This window comes from Xenopus tropicalis, chromosome 7 (genome assembly GCF_000004195.4).
Source record: "Xenopus tropicalis strain Nigerian chromosome 7, UCB_Xtro_10.0, whole genome shotgun sequence".
Classification (NCBI taxonomy): domain Eukaryota; kingdom Metazoa; phylum Chordata; class Amphibia; order Anura; family Pipidae; genus Xenopus; species Xenopus tropicalis.
In genome coordinates this window covers 49,942,715-49,970,071 of record NC_030683.2, presented here as the reverse complement: position 1 = coordinate 49,970,071, position 27,357 = coordinate 49,942,715, and the positions used below count along the sequence as shown (strand labels likewise).

The window sequence follows — 27,357 nt, the reverse complement described above, 5'->3', positions numbered from 1 at the left end:
ATATAATCTACACCCCCTTCTGACATCAACACCCACCTTGTGACATCACTACCCTGCCTCCCTGTCTGACTTTTGGAATGGTAAAAGTGTCACCCCTAGTTTTCAGTGTCAGTACACATTGATTCGATCTATCAGCACCGGGCCCCCTGAATAATGACTATGTAAATGAATTATCTGAAGCTGCATATAAATGTGAGACGGCAGCTTACCTCTGAAATAAAAAACCTTATTGCATTTAGTACAGGCTGTCATTTCAGTCAACTGGTCAATGTGAAATGTAAAAAAGCTTCTTTGCTTTGAAAGGGCGGGGCTTCCCCAGCACAGTGTATTTGATTTCTGGAGGAGGTGAGTGGCTGCAGTGTGTCTGAAGCGCTGCCTCTAACACTCTCATGAATTTTGGAGCAAGGGTGAGGAAGGAACAAAGAGTTTTTAATGGAATGACACACTGAGTTCTCCTAAATAACATTTACAGAAGAGAATATTCAGCTTCTCACTGTGGGATCCAGTCATGTCTGGTGAGTTATAGCTTTCACCTGAGGGAAAGGCAGCTTTTTGGCTTCAGGGTACTGGGAGTTGTAGTGCTGTAACAGCTGGAGTGTCTCTTATATCCCACCTTGATAGCAGGGCAGTTGTGGGGGTTAGATCTGTCTCAACAAATAGATATTTTGTGTAAATTCTAATTTCAGAATTATGTTATATTTTCAGTATTGTGCTATATTTCAATTGTTCATTAGTTAGATTTCCAGGAATAGCTTAGAACTTGCACATATGGGTATAAGGGTGTAATGAGAGCTGCATTCCTATGTGTTATGGCATGTATCACATTTCTGTACTGTATTGTCCTGTGCTGCTGCACTTGTTTGGTGACATTGTCAAAATTGTGGGGAAAAAATCTACTTTTTCTGTAATAACTTCAGGGCTAGTAAAATGTTCATTTGCTTGAATTGGCAGATTTGTATATTTTTGTAGAGCAAATTATCATTTTAGAAATGAACCATGAAAATGACAGCAATATCGCAAACATTAAGCATAGTTTTCCATTTTTATCATATGAGATACATAACTGTAAAATGAGGAAAGCAATGTGTAGGGGTATTTTGCTTAAGGTATGAACCAACCATTATTATTAGTTAATTTATATGTATGATGTACAGTGTAAAAGGCAAAGCTCACCTTCATATTAACTTTTATGGGGAAATGTAATAAAAGTCATAAATAGTTAAAATTTGCATTAATAAGAAAATGTGCATTTTGCAATGTACCATTCTTCATTATACAGTTACTTCATTTCAAATTTTTTTACACATAAGGTATTTTTTAGACTGGCACTTTTTTTGGTTCAAAAATACCACTTGTAGTTAGAACATTTGCAGTGTTTTTGTACTTTTGGAGGGGTCACTAAATGTTGACAAAAGATATTTATTAAATTCATTCAAAAGAAAAATGTTTGCACATTGAAAATATTGAGTGAGTGTAATAAATGGCACTACTAAAGCAATAAACATTATTTACTGTTATTTACAGTAATTTTCTTTTCCTGAATAGCAACACGACTGTGTGCACAAAAGGGCAGCAAATGACAATAGCCACTTAAAAAACATTTTCCTTACTAGCTTCCCCTGTGAATGTCTTGGATAAAAGGAAGACTCCCCTGTAATTAAGAGCAGGGAAAATTTAAAATTATGCTTACTGCTATGTTACAGTCCAGGAAAAGAAAACTATGGTAAGGAAAACAGGACTTTCCCTTTTCCTGTTCTTTTACATGGTAGTAGGACCAGAGGAACCTAACTCAACTGTCCCTCATCTAGAAAAAGAGCGCCAATAATTTATCTAGACACAGCAGCCTAAAACACAGATTTTTCCAAAAGCTGCTTGGTTTGCAAAAAAAACTTGATGAAGGTAGGTATGGACCAGGCAGTTGCTTTGCATAGTTCCTCTAGTGAAGTCTGAGCCATTTATGTCCAGGACTTTGCCAGCATCCTGGTAGAATGAGCCTAGTATAGGTATAGGATCCCTTATCTGGAAACCTATTATCCAGAAAGCTCAGAATAACAGGAACGCCATCTCCCATAGACTCCATTTAAAGTAAATAATTCTGATATTCATTTCCTCTGTAATAATAAAATAGCACATTGTACTTGATCCTAAATTAGCTACATAACCCCATATTGGTGCAATACAATCCTGTTGGGTTTATTTAATGTTTAAATTATTTTTAGCAGACTTAAGATATGGGGATCCAAATTATGGAAAGATCCCTTATTTACAAAACCACAAGTCGCAAGCATATCAGATATTGGATTCTCTAAACGAGCTAACACTGCACTAACCTTATAAATGTCTCCAATACTAACCTTAGGCTAAAGTCAGATAAGAAAATACCGCCATCCGCCTCCTACCTGTGCCTGCACCGGAATGAATAAGATACGCTCCGGTGCAGACACATGTAGACGAAGTATGCATAAAGACGCAAGACTTTTCAGCTAGTCATTTTGGATGTCTAAAAGCACACCTTAAGACCTATGTCACACGGGGGTGATTCTCTGCAAGCTTGCTGAGAATCAACCCTTCCACTTGAAAAAGTTGTGTCTGCACCCACAAAGCATTAAATCCGCATAGGTGCAGAAACACGCTGCATATTTCTGCCTGAAACTGCATACTCGGGTAGTTTCAAGCAGAAATACGCTGCGTGTGCCTGCACACTGACACAAGCTTTTCAAAGCCAAGAAGCAGCCCCCGTGTGGCATAGCCCTTAGTCCGGTGAAATGATTAAAAGAGTTTCTGACAAATTTTGACTCTCTCTAAATAATCTTTGATCCAACATCCAACTTGTGCCATCTTTCTCCCACCAGTCACTGAGGGGATGCAGATAGAGATAGCTCTTGAGTTCTATGAAAACCTGATACCAGCTTTGGTAAATGAATCATCTAGTAAACTCATAGTTATGTGGAGAAAGCAAATTAGTACAAGAACTGTATAAAGCCTGGTCTCCCAAACCCTGTTGCTGAAGAAGTAATTGTCAACCAACAGAAACTTTCAGCTTAATTCTTAACTTAGTATTTAATCCTTTTTAAATTTGAAAAAATCTTACAAATTAGGGTTTTGTGCTAGTATTACTCTAATTGCTGCTATAGCTGAACTGAAATCCTTTTTGAATCCTTCCAGTAAGAATCCCTCTGTAGCTTGAGATCTCCATGGAGGTAAAATTATATTTGTTTACACCATTTATTCCAAACTTTAAACTATACATTTTCTCGGTCTCTGTCCATTTCCCTCTTAATCCCCCCCCACAGGGGCCCCCCTAACCCCTCACAGGGTCCCCCACCCGATGTCCTCCCCTGAGTTCGTGTAAATTTAATGCATCAGGGGAGGAACGGTCGAGCAAGATGGAGCACCGGCAAGGGTCGGGTCTGGGCCGCCGGGGCCCACCGGGATTTTTCCCAGTGTCCCGGTGGCTCAGTCCGACCCTGGATCTACTTTGGAACCACTGAAGATCTCGCTTGCAACAATTTCTTAGGCTGCAACCACCATCTTAGGTTAGCCCCTTTTGCACCCTGTGGCCACCGCTAACTCCATCTCTGCCTCTGCAGATTTAAAATCCTCCCCGCCTGCCTGACCTCTGTTTCTAAAGCACAGTGCTATTAATAGCGACAATAGTAGGGACTGGGACGGCAGGAAAGTAAAATGTCTGTTGAGACCTTCTATTTGCCCAGTCACCATTGCAGGTGTGGCACAGGTGGCATGTCGCCCCTACAATCCCGCCGCCCTAGGCCTCGGCCTTTTTGGCCTTTCCACAAATCCAGGCCTGTGTTTTCCTGGAGACTGTACATTATTTGGCATATTATGTATGGTTGTGATACTGCTGCCAAAAAAAAAAAACAGACGAGCCTTAGTGTTTTGTTGGAGTTGACCATCCAGTTATGCTCTCAAGTATTTTTCTGCACCTCTTATCACAGGTTTTGGTTATTCTGCTTAAATTAGAACAATTACTGTATATACTCAAGTATAAGCCTAGTTTTTCAGCACCCAAAATGTGCTGAAAAAAGTAACCCTGGGCTTATACTCGAGTCGGGTGCCATGGTTCCCTCTAGACTAGCACCCTCTCTCCTTTGTGTGCAAATAAGGCCACCCGCAACCAGACCCTCCAGTGCCCTGGCCTAGGCTCCCACTAGCAATATGTATTTCCCCTTACATCTCCTCCGGGACCGGGTCTGCTGCCAGTTTGCCAATGTGCAATGAGCGTGGGGTAGTACTCATATTGTTTTTGTTGACCCTCTTCTCCGCTTACAGAGCTAGTTTACTGTTTTTATTTTTTTAAATAAATATTGAATAACATATACCCCACTGATGCCTCAATTAATGTAATTTTATTGGTATTTATTTTGATTATTAAAACTTAGCAGTAGCTGCTGAATTTCCCGCCCTAGGCTTATACTCGAGTCAATAAGTTTTTCCAGTTTTCTTAGGTAAAATTAGGTACCTCGGCTTATATTCGGATCGGCTTATATTCGAGTATATACGGTAATAGGAAGCTGGCTTGGACCTTTGTAAAGGTTCTGGGGGATAGCACAATCATAAAAAAAATGCAATTGATGTTTTTTACTTTGAATTGTGTGAACTCCAGGTATGACTAATAAGAAATCTGCCCAGTGTATTGTTCACCTAAAGATAAGTCATCTCCACTTCTGACTGGGGTTCTAAATTTGATTCTGGTCTGAGCATTACATGCAAGGCATTTGTATTTTTTCCCATGCTTGTCTGTGTTTCCTCCATGCAGACATACAGGCATATTGTCTTCTGATGAAATTGGCAAATTGGGACTTGTATTAGTAGTTGTATACTGCTAAATCTGTAAGCAGTAACCTAGACCTTCAACAGAAATGACCCTGGTGTGTGTCAATATGATTGAGACCTTAGATTGTAAGCTTAACTTGGGACAGGGACACATAATAAATAATAAAATACTCTGTTGCATGCTACATACTCTGTATAGTTGCAGTGCGCTACTGTGCTACTGATAATCTGTGTGGCATTTTGTTACCTACTCCAGTAATTTGCACCCTATGACTTGAACCATTGAAATTTAGAAACAGACAGGCCAAGACACACTCAGAACTTAACCACATGGAATCTCTGTTTTAGAACAGAACTTGCAATTTCTATCCCTAATCTAGTCACAGATTAATCTCCAATCTACACTTTAGTGTTATTATTATTTCTTGTTATTCACATCTTTCCAATACACTAAGGGGGTGATTTATCAATGGTCAAGCTTGATTCTTTTTCTCAATTTGAATTTTATTGCACTTAAAAAACTCAAACTCGAATGTCTAGTATTTATTAGGTGCAAAAAACATGAAAACTCGAATGTAAAAATTTGCCATTTAAAAGCTTGTGAGTTTCTATAGAAATCAATGGGAATTGTCATAGGCCAAGTCAAGCCATATTCTCAACCTCAAAAATTTTCCTTATTAATAAATATGCAACCTCTTGATATGCCAATTTATTCGATTTAGAAAGACAAACTCAAATTCACAAACTTAAAAACTGATAAATAAGCCCATTCATTTTTCAGTATGCCGCCTCCAAGCAACCAGAATTTAAAAAACCAAAAAGAATAAAAAGACACCTTGCATATTGTTTTAAAATACCTCTGCCTACATCATACTAAAAGTTATTTTTAAGATGACCTTCCCTTTTAAATTATGTTTTAGCAATTCCTTTTCTTTGGGGTGGGGGAAATTTTGAAAATACTTCCTTCTCTACAAAAGAAACCTTAACCTGCCTAAAATATTGAGCAACTTATGAGTGTAACTATGTTCTCCTGTGCCTGTTTCTTATATTAGAAGAAGTGGCTGCAGTGGCTGGAGGAGTCATTGGTGTTGTTGCCATTTTGCTTCTCATCGGAATAGGAGTATATATTTTAAGGAAAAGATTTTGCTTCTCCAGTCAATATGAAGAGTTTTTCAATCAAGTTCCACCTACACACACAGAAGTTATTGCAGTGGACAAGGATTCTATGTCGTTGGGGACCCATAACAAAGATGCTGTGTAAGAAGTTCCCAATAATCCAATTGTAATGTGAGAATAATGTATGTATTGTACTAGCAAACATGGTTACAAAAATTCTGAATAGTACACTAATATATTACAGTCCCGTGTAATATATTCCAAATCACCTGCATACAAGTTTAACTAAAATAAAAGCACTATTATCTAAGTATTAAGGTAGAACTAAAACAGGATACATATTAAATGGCCCATATGAACTTAGTTGAGAAGCAAATTTTCTCTTACAGAATTAAATATTCACACTGTTAAATGAAAAACAGCAGATAGTGGTCTGCAGCAATGACACCTGTAATGCGTCCATAGCACACTCATTAGTTTTTTATACTGCGTACCTGGGATTGTACAGTAGCACCAGGTACAGGCCAGTGACAATGAAGCACTGAATATAAAAAGGACACCTTTAAGAAGAGAGCATGGGCTTGCCTTGCTGACTAGTAGTAAAGAGATCCAAGTGAGGTATGAGTGGAACCATCTAGGTGCCAGCTGCCAAGTTAAAAACTTTAAATGTTTTCAGTAATAACTCCCTAATGTTGGAGATTAAAGAATGAATGCATCAGACTGCCAGGCTGGGTGCAAAACCAGGAGACTCCCTGTAAATTAGACAGTTGACATTTCTGCATACTACTTTATACCAGAAGTTTGAAACTCAAAGTTATTTTGGGGCTCCTGACTTTGCTCCTGATCTCACTGCCATTTGTCTCTTGGTTTTATATTGTACTATTTGTAGAAAATATGTTACTATCCATAGGGGGGTTGGGGGAGGCAGTATCAACCATTTTGTTGGAGGTCAGAACCAAAATCAAATCTCTTCCTACTTCAGAAGTTACAGAATTGGAACATGTTTTTATTTTGTTATAATCTGTAGGTCCAGTGGCTACTATTGTGTCATTCAAAGCTAATATCTTCTACAATGTGTAAAGGTCCCATACACGGGATGATTCTAGCTGCCGATATTGGTCGGCCGTGTATGAGCACTAACGACGGACCTGCCCGACCGACATCTGGCCTGAAATTGGCCAGATCTCGATCAGACAGGTTAAAAAATCTAGTCGGATCGGGGACCGCATGGGCTCGTTGATGCGGTCCCCGGACCGACTTTGCCTATACCCGTCGCTATAATTTGATCGTTTGGCACCAGGGCCAAACCGCAGGTGGGGGATATCGGGAGAAGATCTGCTTGCTTGGCGACATCGCCAAGCGAGCAGATCTGAAGGTGTATGGGCACCTTAAGTCACCCTTTCAGATTATTTTCATCAGACAAAGAACAGAGTTCCACTAGCAACTGACAGTTGTACACTTCCTTTAAAGTGATCACTGTTCCTATCACTCCCTTTGTCTCACATTCACTCGAGAACCCTCTGGGAAACCATAGAAATGCAGATCTTTTTATAAAGTCCAGCTGTAATTTATTAACTGTGTGTAGTTCTTATCTGGAAATAAGTATAAGATTAGAAATCAGGGCTTTTCAACTGCAAGATAAGCTTTATTAAGGATAACGGCAGAACAGCATTTTCTTGCTTCATGGGAGGGGGACAAAACACTAGGAAATGACCCTCTATTCAAAGTCAGTAGTAAAAGTCTGAACTGAGTGACATGTCTATGTTTATGACAGATGTATATCACTTGAAAATACAGCATCTATCAATAAACATGACCCAGTACTTGGCAGCAATTCCACATTACTTTAAATTAAGTGGGCTTGTTTAAATTTGTAGTAATATTCTCGGTAAAAAAAATGCTAGAAATCACCTTTCTGGTACAAAACTCTAAAACTAAATCATTGCCCCCTTAGTCCCTATGTTATCAGTGTTGGACTCTTACTTCCTTTCTTCCATGGCTTCTGCACTTTGTTGGTGAAAGATTTTTCTTCCACTCAAAGTCTTAACACTTGTGGCATTTGCAATTGCAAAAAACTGTACAATTATTGACCCTTTATTTTTGTAAATATATAGACCTCTCTAAGCATCTTTAAAATCTGGTGCTCTTGGACAGAAAATCTATACTTACTATCCTGTTACCTATCCTGTTTGACCATTGTATTTTTTTTCCTTAGAATGAAACATGTGCCTTTCATTGTGCCACCCAAGTTCCGCGGCCGAGACTGGATTGGTTTGGGAAATGGAGAACGTATTCAGGATGACAGTGAGCCTTATACTGCACCTGATTTCCTCCCACGTTCATCCTTTTGCTCTTTGGGTAATGAATGCATACACTCAATTGTAAAAGTTGCCTGTTCCTTGTTACCTCTAATGATTGTGAACTAGCATTGGGGAAGACCAATGAAAAGCTTAAAAGATTAATTTCATTCCTTCCAGTGTTTGATGTTGATAGGGTTGTCCCAATGGAAATTTGCACTTGGTTTCATTAACACTTCTGTGTCTGAGATTTTTTTTTTAAAGTTATTTTGAAATAACACATAACAAAATAACAATTTCTTAAAAATCAAGTTTAGCCGCTGGAGTCACAGTATTAGTGTATTCTGAAGGCTTTCCTGAGCAGGATTAAGTAGAATATTAGGGTCATTGGTGTAATAAAGCTTAGCAAATTAAAAGATACAACTTCATTAAAGTTTAGACTCCATAGCAGTTTAAGGGCAATAGCACATGAGACAATTTTGAGCAATTAGTCACTTGGGTGTTATGTAGATCTGTGGGAGAAGGACTATTCCCCCAGAGCTACAGAATTCGCAAATGAAAAAATGGATTCTCAAAAAATTGCAAAAAATGTACTACGTACTAAACTGAACTATTTCAGAAATGAAAAATTTTAAATGAATGTAATATAGTTTGGAAGTTAATGCAAAGCCAATTCTCCACACAGGATATCACACAGGGAGAAAACAACCAGTAAAATTGTATGACACTGCTGGTACTCTATTTATTTCTGCATGTTTTGTAGACTGCAGCTGCTCATTGAGTTACCCAGAGACTGCAGAATATAAATCACAGAAGAGCAGGTCATCCAAAGGGATTTAGAAGTATGTATTGCAAATTTTATAAAGGCAAAATCCCATAACTTTGACTAAAGCCTGATAGATAGATAGATAGATAGATAGATAGATAGATAGATAGATAGATGATAGATAGATAGATATAATTTGCAGTATATTTATACAGGTATCGAACCCCTTTTTCGGAAACCCATTATCCAAAAAGTTCTGAATTATGGAAAGGTCATCTCCCATAGACTTCATAATAAGCAAATAATTCACATTTTTAAAAATGATTTCCTTTTTCTCTGTAATAATAAAACTGTACCTCTACTTGATCCCAACTAAGATATAATTAACCCTTATTGGGGACAAAACAATCTTATTGGGTTTAATTACTGTTTAAAACATTTTTTAAATAGACTAAAGGTAGGAGATCCGAATTACAGAAAGATCCCCTTATCCTGAAAACCCCCAGGTCCCGAGCATTCTGGATAACGGGTCCCATACCTGTACTGTGCCTTGGTGCCAACAAAACTTTTAATTTACAAAAATAGAAAAAAAACTAAAAACTTTTATATAAATAAATATACACACACATACACACACACACAAACATATGCAGTTTAAATATTTATTCATAGTTATGTTTCTGACAAAGACACTAAGTTCATGGGAATTTTACAGTCTGCTACACATGCTGATGTTTATAGATAAATCAAGTAAATGCAAAGTAAACTGGGGAAATCCCTTTTGCATAAAAAATTTATATACCGGTATCTTTTTTTTTACAGGAGGGGCATACGTTGTTGGTTCCATTAACCCTGCTTTGTACAAATTCCCAGAAGAAAATGAAGAAACTGATTTTCCAGAAGGAAACATTGGGCGTATTTGGTTTGCGGTAGAATATGAACTAGAGACAGAGAGGCTTGTGGTGTCCCTCATGAAAGTGAGAAATTTACAGTTTGGGTCAGATTCCTGTAATCCGTTTGTGAAGATCCATCTGCTTCCTGATGAGAGGCGCCATCTGCAGTCTAAAACAAAGCGTAAAACTGTGAACCCACAATTTGATGAAACGTTTGTCTTTCAGGTAAGGAAAGGTCTCAGGCACAAATGCAGTGTGCTTCTTATAATAATTTGCAGTTTCATCTCAGAATGACCTGGTCATGGGTGACAATTGCCCTTAGGCCTTTACCACCCCCTCTCATTGCCATGTAAATTGGCACACATTCAATTTAATAACCTTTAATAACCTTTTAAATGTACCAATTAAAAGGAGATTGATAACGTGTTTACAATAATGTTCGTATTAGCTACCTAGAAATACAGTCGGTCAGGACTGAAAAGGATATTAATAAATAGAAAAAGTGATAATTGATTATTTGTATTGCTCCTAAGAGCAGTTATCATGGAAATAAACAAAAATTTAACTGGCATTGTTCATAAAAAGCTCTCTGTGTTGGTAGCTGAAGCCTCCCACTATCAACCAGCTTCAAGGGGCCGAAAACTTTTCTGAAAGTAAAAAAATTATCTACACTGTGCTTAATGTTTTTTTCAGTCCTATGGGTGAGAAATTCCCAGCTGTTCATATTTGCTTATCTTTTGCTTGATAGGACCAGTAAAATATAACTAGTCATTCATTTTTTCCATGAAGCTACTTGGGTAAAGCAGTCCATATAGTTGGAACTGGGTTGTATGTGCCATGTACAGGTATGGGATCCCTTATTCGGAAACCCGTTATCCAGAAAGCTCTGAATTACGGAAAGCCCGTCTCCCATAGACTCCATTTTAATCAAATAATTCAGAATTTTAAAACTGATTTCCTTTTTCTCTGTAATAATAAAACAGTACCTTGTAATTGATCTCAACTAAGATATAAATAATCCTTATTGGATGCAAAACAATCCTATTGGGTTTAATTAATGTTTTATTGATTTTTTAGTAGACTTAAGGTATGGAGATCCAAATTACAGAAAGACCCCTTATCCAGAATACCCTTGGTCCCGAGCATTCTGGATAACGGGTCCTATACCTGTACTAGCTTGTCTGCTACAGCTTATTATATAATCAATGGAAAAGTAGGTAAAGTTAAACAGCTAATGTTTATTGTCAAACAAGCGATTGTTTTTGTCAGCAGCCTTCACCCTGAGTTATGGGACCTCCAAGTGTTGTTTTTATGGTAAAAGTATGTTTTAGCTGTTAATGCCAATGTGCTTAAGCCTGTAGAAACCACTCCATGCTGTTCACCCTCTAATAATTGTGCAGGTTAATATTGAAAGTCAGCATGTCTCTTCTTCCCACAAACCATGTATATTTATATTGTACATGACTTGTACATTACTCTTATTACTTTTTAGCAATGTAATTCCATCATGATTCTTTGTAAGCAGATAGTCCTGAAGACCCAATGGTCATATTACATGTACAACTGTATATTCTATGCTACATCCTTATTACCCTAATATGTTGACAAAACAGTGTGATAAACAGGTTGGACCAGTATCTAAGTTAAGCTGACATTATTTTAAGGGTTTTAACTATATTTTTAACCAAAATATGTATTCTGTCCAGAAAGAAAGTTCTCATATGTCATTATTGTGTGTGCCTACATATCAAAGTTTGATGTAACGCGTGACTTTGTGCAGGTTTCAGGTAAAACTGTACATCAGAGGACTTTGAGATTTTCCATTTATCATGTGGATAAAATAAAGAAACACCACCTTCTTGGACAGGTGGTCTTTCCCTTGAAAAATGAGTCATTAACAGATGATGAGAATGTGGTAATCTGGAGAGATCTGGAACTTGAAAACCTGGAGGTGAGAAAATAATATTGTATGCTATACTCTATATATTTTCCATTAAAAAAAAAAACTAATTTCCTGAAAGACATGTATTTAGAAGGAAGGGGCCCAATAGTTTGTAATAGTCCTTTAAAAGTCTTGTTTTTTCCCTGCACCTAGGTGCAGTAACCTATAGCAACCAATAGAATGTTTTTCTTTGTTATACAGGTTACCAGCAATTGATACCTGCTCATGGGTTTCTATAGGTGACGGGCTGTGGTCAACTGTAACAAGCCCCTCAACCCTCATTAAAAAATAATTGAGAATAGCTGTTATATCTGGCATTTGTAATACTTATACGGTAAATAGAAAAGATAAAAGAGTTATGGTTAAGGGTGGTGGAACCTGAAATGCATAAGGCATTAGAGCTAAAGGTTCCCAGCTTCATATCACTATAGCAACTATATTGCTTTACCATACGGGTGCTCAGCAACTAGAAAGTGGTTCTCTATGTACACAAGTGGAGTCATAATAAGTACAAAATTATGTGTTTCCCCAGAACATTCTTCTGCTCTCCATAATTTGTTGTGTGTGTTTGCCTAAAAATTTGTGTGCACAATATCTCTTTCTTTATTTTGTGGGTGGAACAACATTTTTGGAGCTCTCCACAGCACTATAAATTTTTATTTTATAGCTTATCTTTTTATTTAGCTTCCATTATGACAACTGTCTTGTTAGCCCATGATGTTTAAAATGGGTTCCCATCACCCTCCCTCCCTTAAGTACATTAACATTGCTTCTCACATATCTAATTCTAAACCAATTTGTCAGTCACCAGGATGATTTTCATACTTAAGGGCCGATTCACTAAAGGTCCATAAAACGAGCAATATTTATAGCATGAATTAAAAATTTTATCACTTCTTATTTTTTGCGACCTAATGCTCAATTCACTAATTAAGAAGCGATGTTCTTGACGTTATTTATCTTGCGATGACATATTTTCAAGCGATATATTACGCTGCGTGCGATATTTTACGCAGCACGCAATATATTACGCACGCAACCATTACTTTCTGAAAATGACCATTTCCCTGAAAACTGGAGGATGCATCACTCTAGGGCCAACACATACTTGAAAAAATACGACTGCAAACTCCATGTTGTGTTTCCAAAAGCTCATGAACTGCAATTTTCTTTAAGCACCGCCTACCCCAAGTAGGTGTTAATATTCGCACAGATTAACGCAATATTTTGCGCGTTTAATGCTTCATATGTATTTGTGAATCATGCGTCAGTACTATTTCTATTCGCTAATTAATGCAATGCGTTAGAAATAACGCATTGCGATGATGCGTTTTTTTGCTTATGCGATATGTGGATTAAAGCATGTGAAATGACTTTGATGAATCAAAGTAATTATTGCATGCTTTTTAACGGAAAAAACGATGCAATAAGCGTTATTGACCTTTAGTGAATCGCCCCCTTAGTCGGGTTTCCCAGAGAAAAAAGTTAAGAAACACTAGACTACATAATAGTAAAAGTTAATTTTAAGGTGAACAATCCCCTTTACCTCCCCCAGTTCAGGTATGGGACCTGTTATCCAGAATGCTCAGGACATAAGGGATCTTTCCATAATTTGGACCTCCATACCTTAAGGCTACCAACAAATCATTTAAACATTAAACAGACTCACTAGTTTTGTTTTGCCTTCATTAAGGATCCGAATGACAGGATTCCGAATAACAGATCCTATACCTGAACTTTAGCCTCCCCGAAACCCTAATGCCCAAGGTCTGACACACAAATATAGATTTCCCTGGAATTTTGTTGCCAGTCAAGGGAGATTCAAAACAACCATTTTGAATCTCTGTCTGTATTGCCAAAGATGTTATTTAATGGAGCTAAACTGCACAAAGCCTAGTTGAAAAGTATAATCTTAAGTAACTATTAATATATGTGATATTTCTTCTTTTTGCAGATGTTTAGCTGATGAAATGACTACAGTGTACACAAGTCCATAGCTTTTATCAATATCATGTTTATTATCTTTGTTTTCGTATAGCACCACTTTATTGGTACTGTCTGTCTGACATAAAGAGAGATAAGATAACCTGCCAACGTGCTCTTGATTGTACATTTGTAAAATACAGCCTCTCTAGAACTACTGGCTCTGCTTCATAAAAATTGTTCTGGGCAGATCAGATATTATTATGTTAGATTGCATGCACACACTTTTACCATAGAGCAAGACAAGCTACCTTGTAATATACATTTTCTATTTTTTCTGTACTGAGAGCATACATCATTTTATTTTTTAAAATTGGTGGTCAGACCTGGGCTACACCACCAGTCTATCCCAAGTTTAAGATGTAGTTTCAAATATGTGTTCTGCCAAATGAGTGGTAGCTACAGACTTATAGCAGGACATAGAAATTTCTAATTAGTTCTGTTCTAATTATTTTTGCTAAGCCACCATCAGAATATGGAAACATCCAGTTCTCTCTTAGCTACAATGATTACCTGGGTCGCCTGACTGTTGTGCTGCTTCGAGCAAAGGGCTTACAGTTTCTGGAAGAACGTGGCGTAATAAGTAAGGGATTTTTAATATTACTCCGCAATAGTGGCTATTTATTAACATATCATGAGCTGTGTGTTCAAAAAAAAGCAAATTAACTTTTTATGAATAATATTATATAGAGATCTGTATCATTTTTAGCAGTTATAGAACTATAAAATATAAAATTAATAGTTTTGTCACTTGCAGTTTTACCTTTCACCTGTTTTGCCTGAACAGCCAATTTTATGCACACTTCGCTGGAATGATTGCAGGAGTTGTATTTGCTTTGGCTATAAATATTCCAGAAGTAGCATTTTTTGAAACGGCAGTGCTGACAGAAAGATGTCAGATATTTGGCTTTTTTTTCTATAGATGGCGATAAAACAGTCCTGTAGTTAAGATTTCCTCTGTGGATAAAACATTATTAGAAATGAAATAATTCTTAAATAGAAGTAATTTTACTTTAATCAAGTTAACACAAAAATTGTTGGAAGAAGGAAAAGCATGGGGGGGGAGATATTCATAGGGAACTAATGTTTGCTGTGCAAGGAGACCTCAGAGTTGCAGAGACTTGCAAATTTGCAGATAGTATAGTCCAAATCAGAATTCTTTATGCTCTGTGTGCAGGACCAAGCAGCTGGCTTGCGTGCAACAAATGGGGGTGCTAATTTGTATCTATATCATAAGCAAATGACATTGCAATTAAATTAGAATGAAAAAAACTGAATTGAGAATAAAAAACATGGAGATTTGCACCAGCAGGGGGAGCATTTTGCCACCTGTTCACAGAGTTTGAAATGTGCCATTGTGTACTGCAATTGTAAAAAAAATTCATTTTGAAGGTTTATAAAAATAGAGAGTAGATAGTTAATTTGTGATACATAAATACAGCAGACAAAACTTGACAGAAACATGTTTTTTCGGTTCCAGTATTTTGCTGAAACTCAAGCCTTTGGGAAACTCACTCAGGGTTTTGGGGAAAAAAACAGTGTTAGTTGAGTTTTTTTTCCCTGAGTGGGCTTTCTTAAATTGGAAAAAGTTTAGCAGCTTTTAGGTGCCAAACTTTTTCTTATGTAAGAAAGCCCGGGGGGAAAAAAAGTGCTGCACTTTTTGTGATTCAAGAATACCTGCTCGGGGGGAAAAAACCTCAACTAACAAGGTCTTTTTGCCTGAAACGTTGTGTGAGTTCCTTAACTAACCTGGGGTTTCCTATAACAATGCTCAATCCCAAAGGCAATTATACATCTAGCCCCTTTCTAAACATGAACAAGAATACTTATCCCTAATATTCTGTATAGATTATAATAATACAACAGTAAAGTTATTATAGGGATACAAGACTAGGCATTACTGGATCATCATACACCAGTAGCCATTAGTCATTTCAGGTACAGCAAGTTCCTACCTTGTAGAGCCTACAGGCCAATAATTTTAGTTCACCTACAGGACAACAAAATAGTGGTTATAGCAAGGATAGCAATCTGTCTTTCATTAAATTCTGCAATACACTAATGATATTTACACAATAATAATATAACTTATGTACATAGATGTTAAAAAGAACAGGTGAGAATGCACTTATCTCTAGGTACCAGAAGGCAGTAGGGCTCATCTGAGACTGCTGCTAAGTGCAGGGGTACTTAGGAGCACAAAAGCACCTTATACAAGATTTTTTATTTTTTGTCCTTTACACAGTGCCATTGCCTGTTGCTCAATTGCTGTTTTAGATTTGTGGCTGCTCCAATGCATATGTGTTTGACAGTGTTAAGGGCTGGAAGGTGGTATGTAGGCACTCGAGTGCAACATCAGGGGGTTTCAGGCCAGTTCTATACTGATCCTCTGCCACAGAACCTTCATCAGTTTTGCAACAAGGAAAGGTAGTTATGGCACTTTGCACACTACATTGGAGCTGAAGTAGTTGAGATAACAAGGTAAGCTTATGATAATGCTTGTTAACATCCTTTTATGGGTGTTTCACAGGTACTTAAAGTGCCAGTACTGCATGTGGGGTATGGCTAATCTATTGTGGATCATACGGAGAGGAAAAAAAAAAGATGGAAGGTCTAAAATAATTATTGGAAGGAGAGGTGGAAAAAGAACTCAAAAGAAAGAGTGGAGGGGTGGGGGGAAACACAGAGGGGAGGATAGTCTCTTTGTAAGGGGTCTCTTTGTAATCCCTTTATTCAAGAGGAGAGGAGCATGTGCTGCCCATACTTTTTACATAATAATGAGAAAAATCAATGGATTTTTTTATTTCTTAAAGGAGAAGGAAAGGCTAAGTCACTTGGGGGTGCCAAAATGTTAGGCACCCCCAAGTGACTTGGCTTACCTTGTACCCTGGGCTGGTGCCCCTGTTAGGAGAAAAAAGCACCAGCCCGGGGTACCTGTAGGTCCTCTCTCTTCTCCCGGCGAAATCCGTCGGCCGGCGCATGCGCAGTAGAGTAAAAAGCCGACTTTGTTTTTTAAGTTCGGCTTTTCACTCTACTGCGCATGCGCACGTGGCGCTACAGGAAGGAGGAAGCGATCGCTGCTACCCCGGGCTGGTGCTGTTCTCTCCGTACAGGGGCACCAGCCCGGGGTATGAGGTGAGCGATCTAAGTCACTTGGGGGTGCTTAACATTTTGGCACCCCCAAGTGACTTAGCCTTTCCTTCTCCTTTAAACTAATAACACAAACAGGGAAATTGAAGCTACTACATATTTAGGGCTCTGGCACACGGGGAGATTAGTTGCCCGCAGCAAAACTCCCTGCTTAAGGTGGCCATACACGTGGCGATCCGACGATGTTTCGTACGACCATCGGTCGCACGAAACATCGTAAGATCCGCCACACACCATTCAGGGCTGAATCGGCAGGTAAGGAGGTAGAAACAATAGGATTTCTACCTCCTTCTGCCGATTCAGCTCTGAAGGGAGAATTTTGGTCAGGCGCCTTCTATGGCGCCCGATCAAAATTTTCAAACTTGTCCGATCGGCGAGTCGTCCGATATCGGCAGCTTCCTGCGATATCGGTCGACTCGCCGACATGCCATACACGCACCGATTATCGTACGAAACGAGGTTTCGTACGATAATATCGGTGCGTGTATGGCCACCTTTAGTCCTTGCGCTTATCTATGCACTAGTAATCCAATTATTTACCTTACAAGAAACAAACAGGGAAGAGCTTTGATTTCCCAATGGGCTAAAAACAACATTTAAAACAATAGACAAAAAGTGCATTCCCTATTCATTGAACTCATGTTGAACAAAGTGGTATACAGTCCCCAATTTAAATACAGTGACCAGATCACTTGAAAATTCAGGGACAAGTCTAGCAGGGCTGATTGCAATTGTTTTAAAATGCAATCAGTACTGCCCTGCAACATGTATTTATTAGATGTGTCCCTGAATTTTAAGTGATCTGGTCACCCTAAATTAAAAAATGTATTTTATTTTACTGTCTCTTTAAGGGACATACATTTCTACAGTGGAAAATATAATATAGCATTTGGAGTGAGAACACTCTAAAAAAAAAAGTGTGTTCAATCTCTGATTCCCACACAGTAAAAATGGTAAAGGCTGCTGATATTTGCCCTAATATAATTGAATCCATTTAGTGTTTAGTGATCATTAGCCATCATTCTGTAAGGCCATCCTTTCATTGCTTGGTCTGGTTTTACTGTGATTTGATTAAACACACACAAGGGAAATGTAGCAGATAAGCAGGAGGAAGGAAGAGGTCTGGTTATTAAGACCATTTGCTTCAAATTGTTTTTATATGCAAAACAGAAAAGGAAAGCATTTTCTTTCATGATTTTCTGTGCATCATATATCAGTTCAAGTTTATTGTCATATACACAGAGTACAATGTACAAAGTCTAAGGAAATCCTTACTCAAATGCCTTTTTCACAGACTAAAAAATACCAGTATGTTATTAGAATTTCTAGGATACCTTGAATAAAATGAATAACCAGGAAATATAATCAGTCTTGAGTTTTGCAATGTATTTCGGGGGATTGCAGAGTATGTTTTTTGCAGTTCCAGAGACACAGGGTCGTATTTATATATACACACCTCCGGCCTGTGCCTTGGGCGGCAACTTTAAGGTGTAATCCACCAGTACCTATATATGAGAAAAAAAAATATTTTGTCTGAAATTGAGGTTAAATGCAGAGGTGGGAGAACCTTATTCTTTGTTGATCAGCATGGAAATTTTACCATCAATTTTCAAAGGACAGGGGGCATTCCTATAGCTCCAGGATGTTTGTGAATAGCTTGGTTTAGTGAATAGCCACCTTTACCAGCCATAACATAAACTTTATTCCACCCCACAATCAGTCTATCTCCAATTTTCTACATTAATTGGTAGATAAAAGGTTAATACACTAAAATCTTAATAAGAAAAATTAACTAGTCTAAAATGACTGCAAACTCTGGGCATTTCGGAGAGTAGTAAACAAGTGCTAGTGGGATAAGAGTGAATAAATGCCACCGGAAAAAGCTGTTAAAGGAACAGTAACGCCAAAAAATGAAAGTGTATAAAAGTAATAACAATATAATGTACTGCTGCCCTGCATTGCTACAACTGGTGTGTTTGCCTCAGAAAGACTACTATAGTTTATATAAGTAAGCTGCTGTGTAGCCATCGGGGCAGCCATTCAAAGGAGAAAAGGCACAGGTTACTTAGCAGATAACAGATAAACCCCCATTATATGGGGCTTATCTACTAGTTATCTGCTATGTAACCTGTGCCTTTTCTCCTTTTTTCCAGCTTGAATGGCTGCCCCCATGGCTATACAGCAGCTTATTTATATAGTAGCTTTTCTGTAGCAAAAACACCAGTTTTTTGCAGAGCAACAGCACATTATATTTTAATTACTTTAAAACACTTTAATTTTTTGATGTTACTGTTCCTTTAATATAAATCAATTAGAAAATGCAGTTATTGAAATGTAAGAATATACAACATGTAAGTATCTGTTATGCAGAATGTTTGGGACTTCGGGTTTTCAGGACAAAGCATCTTTGCATAATGGGGAGCACCATTTTGGTAAGACTACAAAAAACAGTAAAAAAAAATTTTTAAAAAAATCCAATAAGATTGTTTCCCATTAATTCATAGTAGCTTTGTTACCTTTAAGTATAAGTTACTGTCTTAGACCAGAAATTAGTAAAAATTAAGTATTATTTGTTTAAATTGGACACTGTGGATGGGAAATGGCATTAATATACTTTATAGCTTTCATAATAATTAACTTCCAGATAAATGATCCTATACCTTTAATGCCTTGTCTGCTTGCCATGGGACTCGTTAGCCTAAAATTTAAAATATACATAAAGTAATATGAAAACAAGGATTATCAAATATAAAATAAAACATTTCAGGAAAAATGGGTTAACATACCTATTTTTATCTAAGAATTCTATGGTACTCAACTCACTTTGTAATTTTGTGTTACTTCAGGTTCAGCTTTTGTCAAAGTCTCTTTCATGAATCACAACAAACTTGTCAAATGCAAGAAGACAGCCGCAATCTGTGGGACAGCAAACCCAGTTTACAATGAAACCTTCAGTTTCAAGGTGGAGCACATAGGGCTGGATACAGCAAGCTTGAGTCTGGCTGTTTATCAGAATGCGCAAGGAGAAAGTAAGATGCCAAAATGAATCTGACATTTAGAATTATTTTGCTGTGTATGCCTAGCAATTCTTTTTTTCTAAAATGTTACCAGCGATACCCACCAACACAATTTAGAAGAGATTAAATATACATCATGTTACTCTTACGCACCATGTTGTAGGAACATAAGGAATTGCCAGGTAAAGAAGTGGTGCAGTGGGACACAACACCATCACAGTATATGGCTAACCATACAATTTCTGTTCCTTCTGTCTTTGGTTCTATCAGACTAATACCTTGAAGATTGGCTCGATAACCCACAATGCAAATCTTTTCTGCTTGGCTTTTTTAAATGCTCTGAAGGGAAAGGTCTGAATGTACTGTAGTACATTAACACTCTTATCCAGATATTGTGATCCAATAAATTTTGTTGGGAAATCAGCTCGGTTGGCTTTTATTTTCTCTACTGTGTGCAGAGGGAGCCAGTTGGCACCTAAGACTAAAGACCCTGCTAGGTCCCATGTGTACTTGTTTCAGATTAGCTTCTATAGCAGAGAGCACAGCATACATTAATTAGTGCTGAATTTCAGAGGATTGGAGGCTGGGCCTGTCAAATGTGACTGCTAGAACTAGACCTTATTTCTACTACGCAACAAAAAATTTAAATAAATGTATACTGTATTATAGCTTCTTTTAAGGGATTCAAAAAATGGCTTGGACTAGGATTTAAAATGTGCCCTGGCATTTCAAGTACACAGAGGCACAAACACACCAGCCCACTAAATAGTGACTGTCTATGGCATCTTACAGCAGCACCTCTAGCATTTGCCAGAACCCACAGATTGCCAGTCTGGGCCTGATACATACATTTTGTGGGAAGCCATTACATTCCATTTAAACAAGTCATAGTAATAACATTGTAAAATGTAAAGTAGTAAATGTATTGCATTGAAACTTGACCTAATAGCAGGTTTGACTCCCTGTCACTGGCTCTTTAGCAGTAACCATTGACCAGGAGCCTGAACAAAGGCGATCAGGTACTGGTTTCAACTGTGCATGCTCCTGGTATGTGAGCTAAAGCACAAGCCATGTCCTTTATATATTTTCCAGATAACTATGCCAGCTATGTCTAGTGCATGGGGTCTGCACTCTGCACCCTGTGTTGATTTAAAAATTCAGTAAAGTGCAGTGCTGTTAGGCTCAAGGCAACCCTTACATAATCCCAGTGGCACACCTTAGTTTGCACTGCAATGGAACTGCATTATTTGGACATCACAATGTATGGCCAACCATACAATATCCAACAATTCTGCCTGTGGACAAATCAGTTTAATAACTCGATGACTGTCCAGCAAATGGTCACCTCAACTGGTAAACCAAATATTTACCTGGCTCAACTCTGTTTTAAAGAAAGAGAAACATCAAATGAGAATTATTTTTCTTTTTGCAATTAAAACTTGACCTGATATTTAATAAATGGAAGAAAAATGTAAATACCGGTAATGTTTATTGGACAGTTGTTGCTTTTAACCAGTCTAAGTGCTAATTGCGACTGCCATATATCATAGATGTAGACATTCTAGATTTAAAAGGTCTAGGAGTGAAGGGTCGACTTTTATAGCCACTGCTTCACTCCCCCATCATTCGCCCACCCTAGGCAATGAGCAGAGGGGGAATTATAAAGTTTCCTGTGGCATTTTTGGCCTTGTATTCTAAATTATGCTGGAGATGATTGCTATTTAACTAGCCTTCATGTATTTGCAGGATCTACTTCACAAAAATTGCATTGCAGTGCCAGGGCAGTACACTAGGGTTGATTCACTAAAGGTCGATAAGTTTTATTGCACACTTTTTTGCGTTAAAATTGATGCGAAAAAAATGCGCATTTCGCTAAAGTATTAACACATGCGTTAAGTTGCTACCGCATACGTTAATTTGCATGCCTAGAGTGATGTAGCCTCCAGTTTGCATTTCATAAAAGTAGTTTTACGAAAGTAATGGCGTGTATGGCTAATATGGCGTGTGTTTTTTCGCATGCGGCGACTTTGTGCGCGATGCGTTAATTTGCGTGCGTTCCTTCAATTACTGCACGAAAATAGTCTTTGCGACTTAAATAACGCAAACAGCATTGCGTCTAAATTAACGCAAATATACTTTTAGTGAATCGTGCGTTAAAACGCGAAAAATTAGATGCGATAAAATTTTTAACGCATGCTATAAATAGCGCACGTTTTAACGAAGTTTAGTGAATCAACCCTACTATGTGTAGTGGCTGGTCAGAGTTATACTTTTTTAGGCAGAACAGTTTCTTCCTCAAATTTAGGCAGGTATTCTACCAAACATTTGAGCGTTAGTGCCTGGATCTAGGTAAGCAGGCTCTAAATCCTTCAATATTCCAACCAACAGGGCAGTTCAGACTAAAAGGAGCGGATCTTTTGGCTTTTAAACACAATCAGAAAGCCCTGTGTTTATTCTTCTGTGCCTGCACAGTGGAGGCAGTTGATGATCTAATTGTACCAACAGAGTTGTAGCTGGTGTTCACTAGTTATTCTAATTGGCCCTGCATGGCCCAGCTTTCCATAGATCGGTGACATAGCTAAAGCGGTATGCCCAATTTCCCTAGGATCTAAACCACCTAAATGAGAGTAAAATACTCCACAGAAAGGGCTTTAATATTAAAGCTATTAAGACAATAATCAAAATCAGGAAGACATAATTAAGGAATGACACAAGTTGTGGCTGGTATATTAGAATTTGTGACTTCAAGGTGGTGCAGTTTCCAGTACCTGGAATGCTCTGTTTTCAGCAGTGAGATCTGTATTTACAGTATATCCATGCCTTGCATCACTTAAGGTTCAAGTGTTGGCCACATCAGTACTTTTGTAATCCTGACCAGTGCTCCATTTGGTCATTTCTCCAGTGGGTGGGCCAGTTAGCTCCCTTTTTTACATTTGACCCCTCCATGGAATTTAAACTTAATTCTAAAGGGCTCTTTAGTGTCCTCTCTTCAGTCCTCTAGGGATAGTTGCTCTTGACTGGTTTATATGAAAGAAGACTTTCTGTCTGGCCATCTGGATTTCTGTAGTTTTCCCTACCTGTTTATTCATTTACACAATGCAGTGCTTAGGAGGTTTCACCTGGTTATTTCACTTTAAACGGGAACACATTATTCTTTTATTTTTTGAGCAGCCATGGAAGTCTGGGAAGCCACAACTACACAATCTGGATGTGGCAGGATCCCTTGAATATATTACGTGGCCTGCACAAATGATTTCTGTGCATCAGATTCTTTTTTGATTCTGTAATCGTATAGACCAACATTTAAGAAAGCACAAGGTACCCTATCTCAAATTATAGCCCATTCTACTCATTCAATGAACCCCTTCATAGTTTGCTGGAACCAAATGTCTACTGAACAACTTATACAAATGGCCACCTGGTCAGTTCACACAGAAATTTAATACTTTTAATATTTTTGTATCCTTTAAAAAAGAGGTACTAACATGAGTTAGAGAATGAGAGGAGGCCTTCTTCTCCTTTCTTTTCTAGTTGTATGGAGAGGGAACTGCTTTGGAATATCCCTATTTTTCCTTTGTCTAAACAGTAAATTCCAGAGAAAAGGAGATTTATGTTACTTGCTTAAATTGTATTTAATAGCTTAAGGGACGAAGGATGTCCTTAAAGGGAAACGAAAGTCAAAGTCACTTGGGGGTGCCAAAATGTTAGGCACCCCCAAGTGACTTTAACCGCTTACCTCGTACCCCGGGCTGGTGCCCCTGTTAGGAGAAAACAGCACCAGCCCGGGGCACCTGGAGCGCAGCGCTTCCGTCTTCCTCGCTTCCTTTTCCTGAGTGCCAGCGGTGGGCGCATGCGCAGTAGAGTGAAAAGCCGACTTTAACATTTAAGTTCGGCTTTTCACTCTACTGCGCATGCGCGCGCAGCGAATCAGCAGCAAGGAAGCGCCGGCAGCTACCCCGGGCTGGTGCTGTTCCTTCCTCACAGGGGCACCAGCCCGGGGTAAAAGGTAGGCGGTCAAAGTCACTTGGGGGTGCCTAACATTTTGGCACCCCCAAGTGACTTTGACTTTATTTTTCCTTTAATCCGAAACATAAAATACATCCCCTGCCTTTATTAAGGTTTGGAACCCCTTTGTACCTTTTTCCTGTATAATTCAGATACAGGTTTTTCTTTTGGGATGTCTGGTTTGTTAAACTGGGGTATAGTCTGTGTGGGAAGAATTGAGTCAGTCCTTCTGGTGGTGAGCGCTAGTAAGAACATTAGTTACCTTTTTCTGTCAAGGGATGCTGACTGTTCTACAGTTTGAGTTTTAATACCTTGCTGTAAGAGGTTCAACCCCGATACACAGTAGCTCTTACCAAATATGTATATGTATATAATGTGAACAAAGCCAGTGCAATTTGCTATAATAGCGTATATCTATTTTCTGCTGCCATTACATTCTAGCATGAAAATTTTTTAAAAACAGCAGGAAAATGATTACAGAATTATAGTAAAAAACAGTTGAGACTTTTGAGAAAGATTTAAATGAAATATGCAACCATTCTGATCTTGGAGCTTCTTAAGTTTGAAGTGGGAAGAATGCAGGCCTATTTATACATTAATAGCTAAGAAGAACACATATTCAATTCAATAATTTGCACGATAATTAATCGTATAGGGTTGATAGAAAAGGTATCACAGCTATTCACTGTTGCTCTGTACATGCTATTATGAGTAAAATGGTAAATACATTTAGTATTTATATATTCTGTTAAAATGACTACTTAGGGGCTGATTTACTAATCCACGAATCCGAATCCGAATGGGAAAAATTCGGATTGGAAAAGGAACAATTTGCGTCTTTTTCCTATTTTTTGCGACTTTTTCGTAGCCGTTGCGACTTGCGCGAATTGTCGCAACTTTTTCATAGCCATTACAAATTTTGTGAATTGTCGCGACTTTTTCATAGCCATTATGACTTTCGTGAATTGTCGCGACTTTTTCATAGCCATTACGACTTTCGCGAATTGTCGCGACTTTTTCGTATTGAGCGCTCGAAAAAGTTGCAAAATACCGATCATTACGAAAAAACGCATTCAGACGCTTTTTGGACGTTCGTGGATTAGTAACTTTGCCCCTTAGCCTAAGACATACTTGATTGATGTTTCTCTCTTCCATTTACAGAGAGCCACTTGCTGGGCCGAGTTGTAGTTGGACCGTATATGTATACTAGAGGGAGAGAACTAGAACACTGGAATGAAATGCTTAACAAGCCAAAAGACCTGGTGAAGCGATGGCATGCTCTGTGCATTAACACTTGAAAGTCATGTAACAAATCAAGTGAAAATGGAAGCTTACTTATCATCAGGTGAAGTTCTTTACCCAATGGTTGGGTATCACAGGGTATTACAGTGCAAACTAGGACTGAGAAAGAAACAAGAAACCTTTGAATATAGTCCATTTGCTGGGACTGCAAAGAGGTCTTCTGCTGCTACATTTCAGTGTTATTAAATTGTGCAACAATGAGCAATCTGTTTTCCAACTTCTACTGTTCTGTTAAAGAGTTTTTTTTTTAAATACAGTATAATGTATTCAAAAGTTTAAAGGACATGTTAACCCCACACACAAAAATTTAATCAGTGAACAGCCTCTTTGAAATCTTTCAATACCTGCCACACTGGTTGTACAGAGGTTAATAGTAAGGCTGCAACATCTCCTTAATCACTTAGCTTTCCTTCTCCTCCTGTAACCCACTCGGCCCCCTCCCTCAGGAATTTGCTTTGACTTCTGGCTGGTGGGCATGCTCAGTTGTTCTAAGCTCAGATTACTAAACACCCCCCCCCAGTCTAGCAGCCAGTGAAGAGATGCCATTTCTGGTTCCCATAGAAACTCAGCTCTAGCTGTCTGCTTCAATTTTTTTCTCCCAACCAACTCTCCTGAGCTCAGCTCAAACAAAGCAGAACTTTTATCAGACAGTTGTGCCTGTGTGAGCCTGTATTCTTGATGAAATGTATGCTGAATAAGGGTCTGTGTGTGTGTAGGCTGTTTTAAATGTATCCAATTATTTATCAGAGGAGAAATGGCCACCAAGTGAAAGCTGCTATTTGGTTTAGGAAAATGTGATGGTGCTGGCAAACGGAGGGGATATATGCAGCACAAATGATGCCATTTGGGTGGAGGAGACGTGCCCAACTGATATGCATTGTAGGAAAATGTAGGCTTTACATGTCCTTTAAGCCCAAAACAGTTTAAAGGTTTGTGGTTTGAATCAATTTTCTGTGTTACAGAAATAGAAGAAAAATATCTGGCAATGCATTCTTATGTACTCACTTATCCTTCTCATTCAGAATACATTATTATAAACCTCTAAGACACAACAATAACTGTACATACTGTATTTAGATCTCCCATGTTTGGATACCTAATAACTAAATAGAATTCTTGGACAGAGTGGGTATAATGTATGCAGAGGCCAATGAAGGTCAGGAAACCAATGTTGGAATGATAACTTTAAATATCTAGTAATTATCTACAACACCTTGCTGAGGCATCACATTTGCAATAGTTATAACAGTACCATCCAATCAAGGATTATTAGAAATGGTGTCTAACATACAGTGCCCTTAGAGTACTGTTATGCAGGGGCCCAAATGTGCTGTTATACAAAGTCTCAAAGTTACTATACAAGTAACCCCCCTAAACACTTCTTCTAAGACAAGCCAGGAATAGGAAACGTTGGCTAAATTAGATGTCATGTGACACTTCTTATTTACTACATTTGATACAAACAGAGAAAGAACCACTGTGTCCCATGAACAGACTCTCACTATGCTTGCTAAGCTGATGGGATCACATTCTGTTATTTATTTCATTGTGATGATGCACTTCACCTAATCTGTCTGAAATATACAGTGTATTAGATATAATTAAATTCCATTCTCTAATGCTAATATTTTGTTTGTCGGTATTTCTTAAACTTGGCCACATAGCTCAGTCTCCATTGTCTTAAAAAGTTACCTTTACATATTACAATATAACCTGTTGGCTTGCAGAGCAGAACCTTTCAGTGACGTGTCATGTGCATTCAAGTCCAACCAATTTAATGATCCCAGTAAGGGCTAACACTTTGCCACATATCACTTATGCAGTGGCATAACCATAGAGGGGGCAGATCCCACTGAGGGCCTGGGATTTTGTATATTTTACAGTTCACCTGTGATTTTGTGCAGGGGTGTCAATAAAATGTTTTTTGGGGGGAGCCCAGGCCCCCAAAGTTACACTACTGCTCTTACATTCTTTCTCCTGCATGGAAACCAGTAAACCATGCATTTACACAAACATTGACACACGTACAACACACATTTTATATTTTATTCTTCACCTTTTTTCCCCTTTTTTATTTACACACAAACACGTA

General features: G+C 38.2%; 1 protein-coding gene across 5 annotated transcripts; it reads left to right on the top strand.

Moving 5' to 3' along the window:
- The first annotated feature begins 350 nt into the window (after positions 1-350).
- Positions 351-25,486, top strand: syt15 (synaptotagmin 15). 5 transcript variants are annotated; one of them, XM_031906254.1, is made up of 8 exons: positions 352-515; positions 5,850-6,051; positions 8,126-8,268; positions 9,796-10,091; positions 11,647-11,817; positions 14,254-14,374; positions 19,788-19,970; positions 25,125-25,486. In XM_031906254.1, the coding sequence occupies exons 1-8, from the start codon at positions 509-511 to the stop codon at positions 25,259-25,261; spliced, it is 1,260 nt and encodes a 419-aa protein (XP_031762114.1). In that variant the 5' UTR covers positions 352-508; the 3' UTR covers positions 25,262-25,486. The 5 variants fall into 5 exon arrangements, with proteins under 5 accessions (XP_031762116.1, XP_031762114.1, XP_002941809.1 ...); XM_002941763.5 differs by having other exon boundaries at positions 5,847-6,051; XM_031906255.1 differs by lacking the exon at positions 25,125-25,486 and adding an exon at positions 20,229-20,381 and having other exon boundaries at positions 5,847-6,051.
- The last annotated feature ends 1,871 nt before the right edge of the window (positions 25,487-27,357 follow it).

Bases quoted from the DNA above. Each gene is read 5' to 3' on its own strand.
- syt15 (XM_002941763.5), top strand. The intron at 8,269-9,795 runs GTAATGAATGCA...TTTTTTTTACAG, and splicing joins TTCATCCTTTTGCTCTTTGG to GAGGGGCATACGTTGTTGGT. The intron at 11,818-14,253 runs GTGAGAAAATAA...ATTTTTGCTAAG, and splicing joins TGGAACTTGAAAACCTGGAG to CCACCATCAGAATATGGAAA.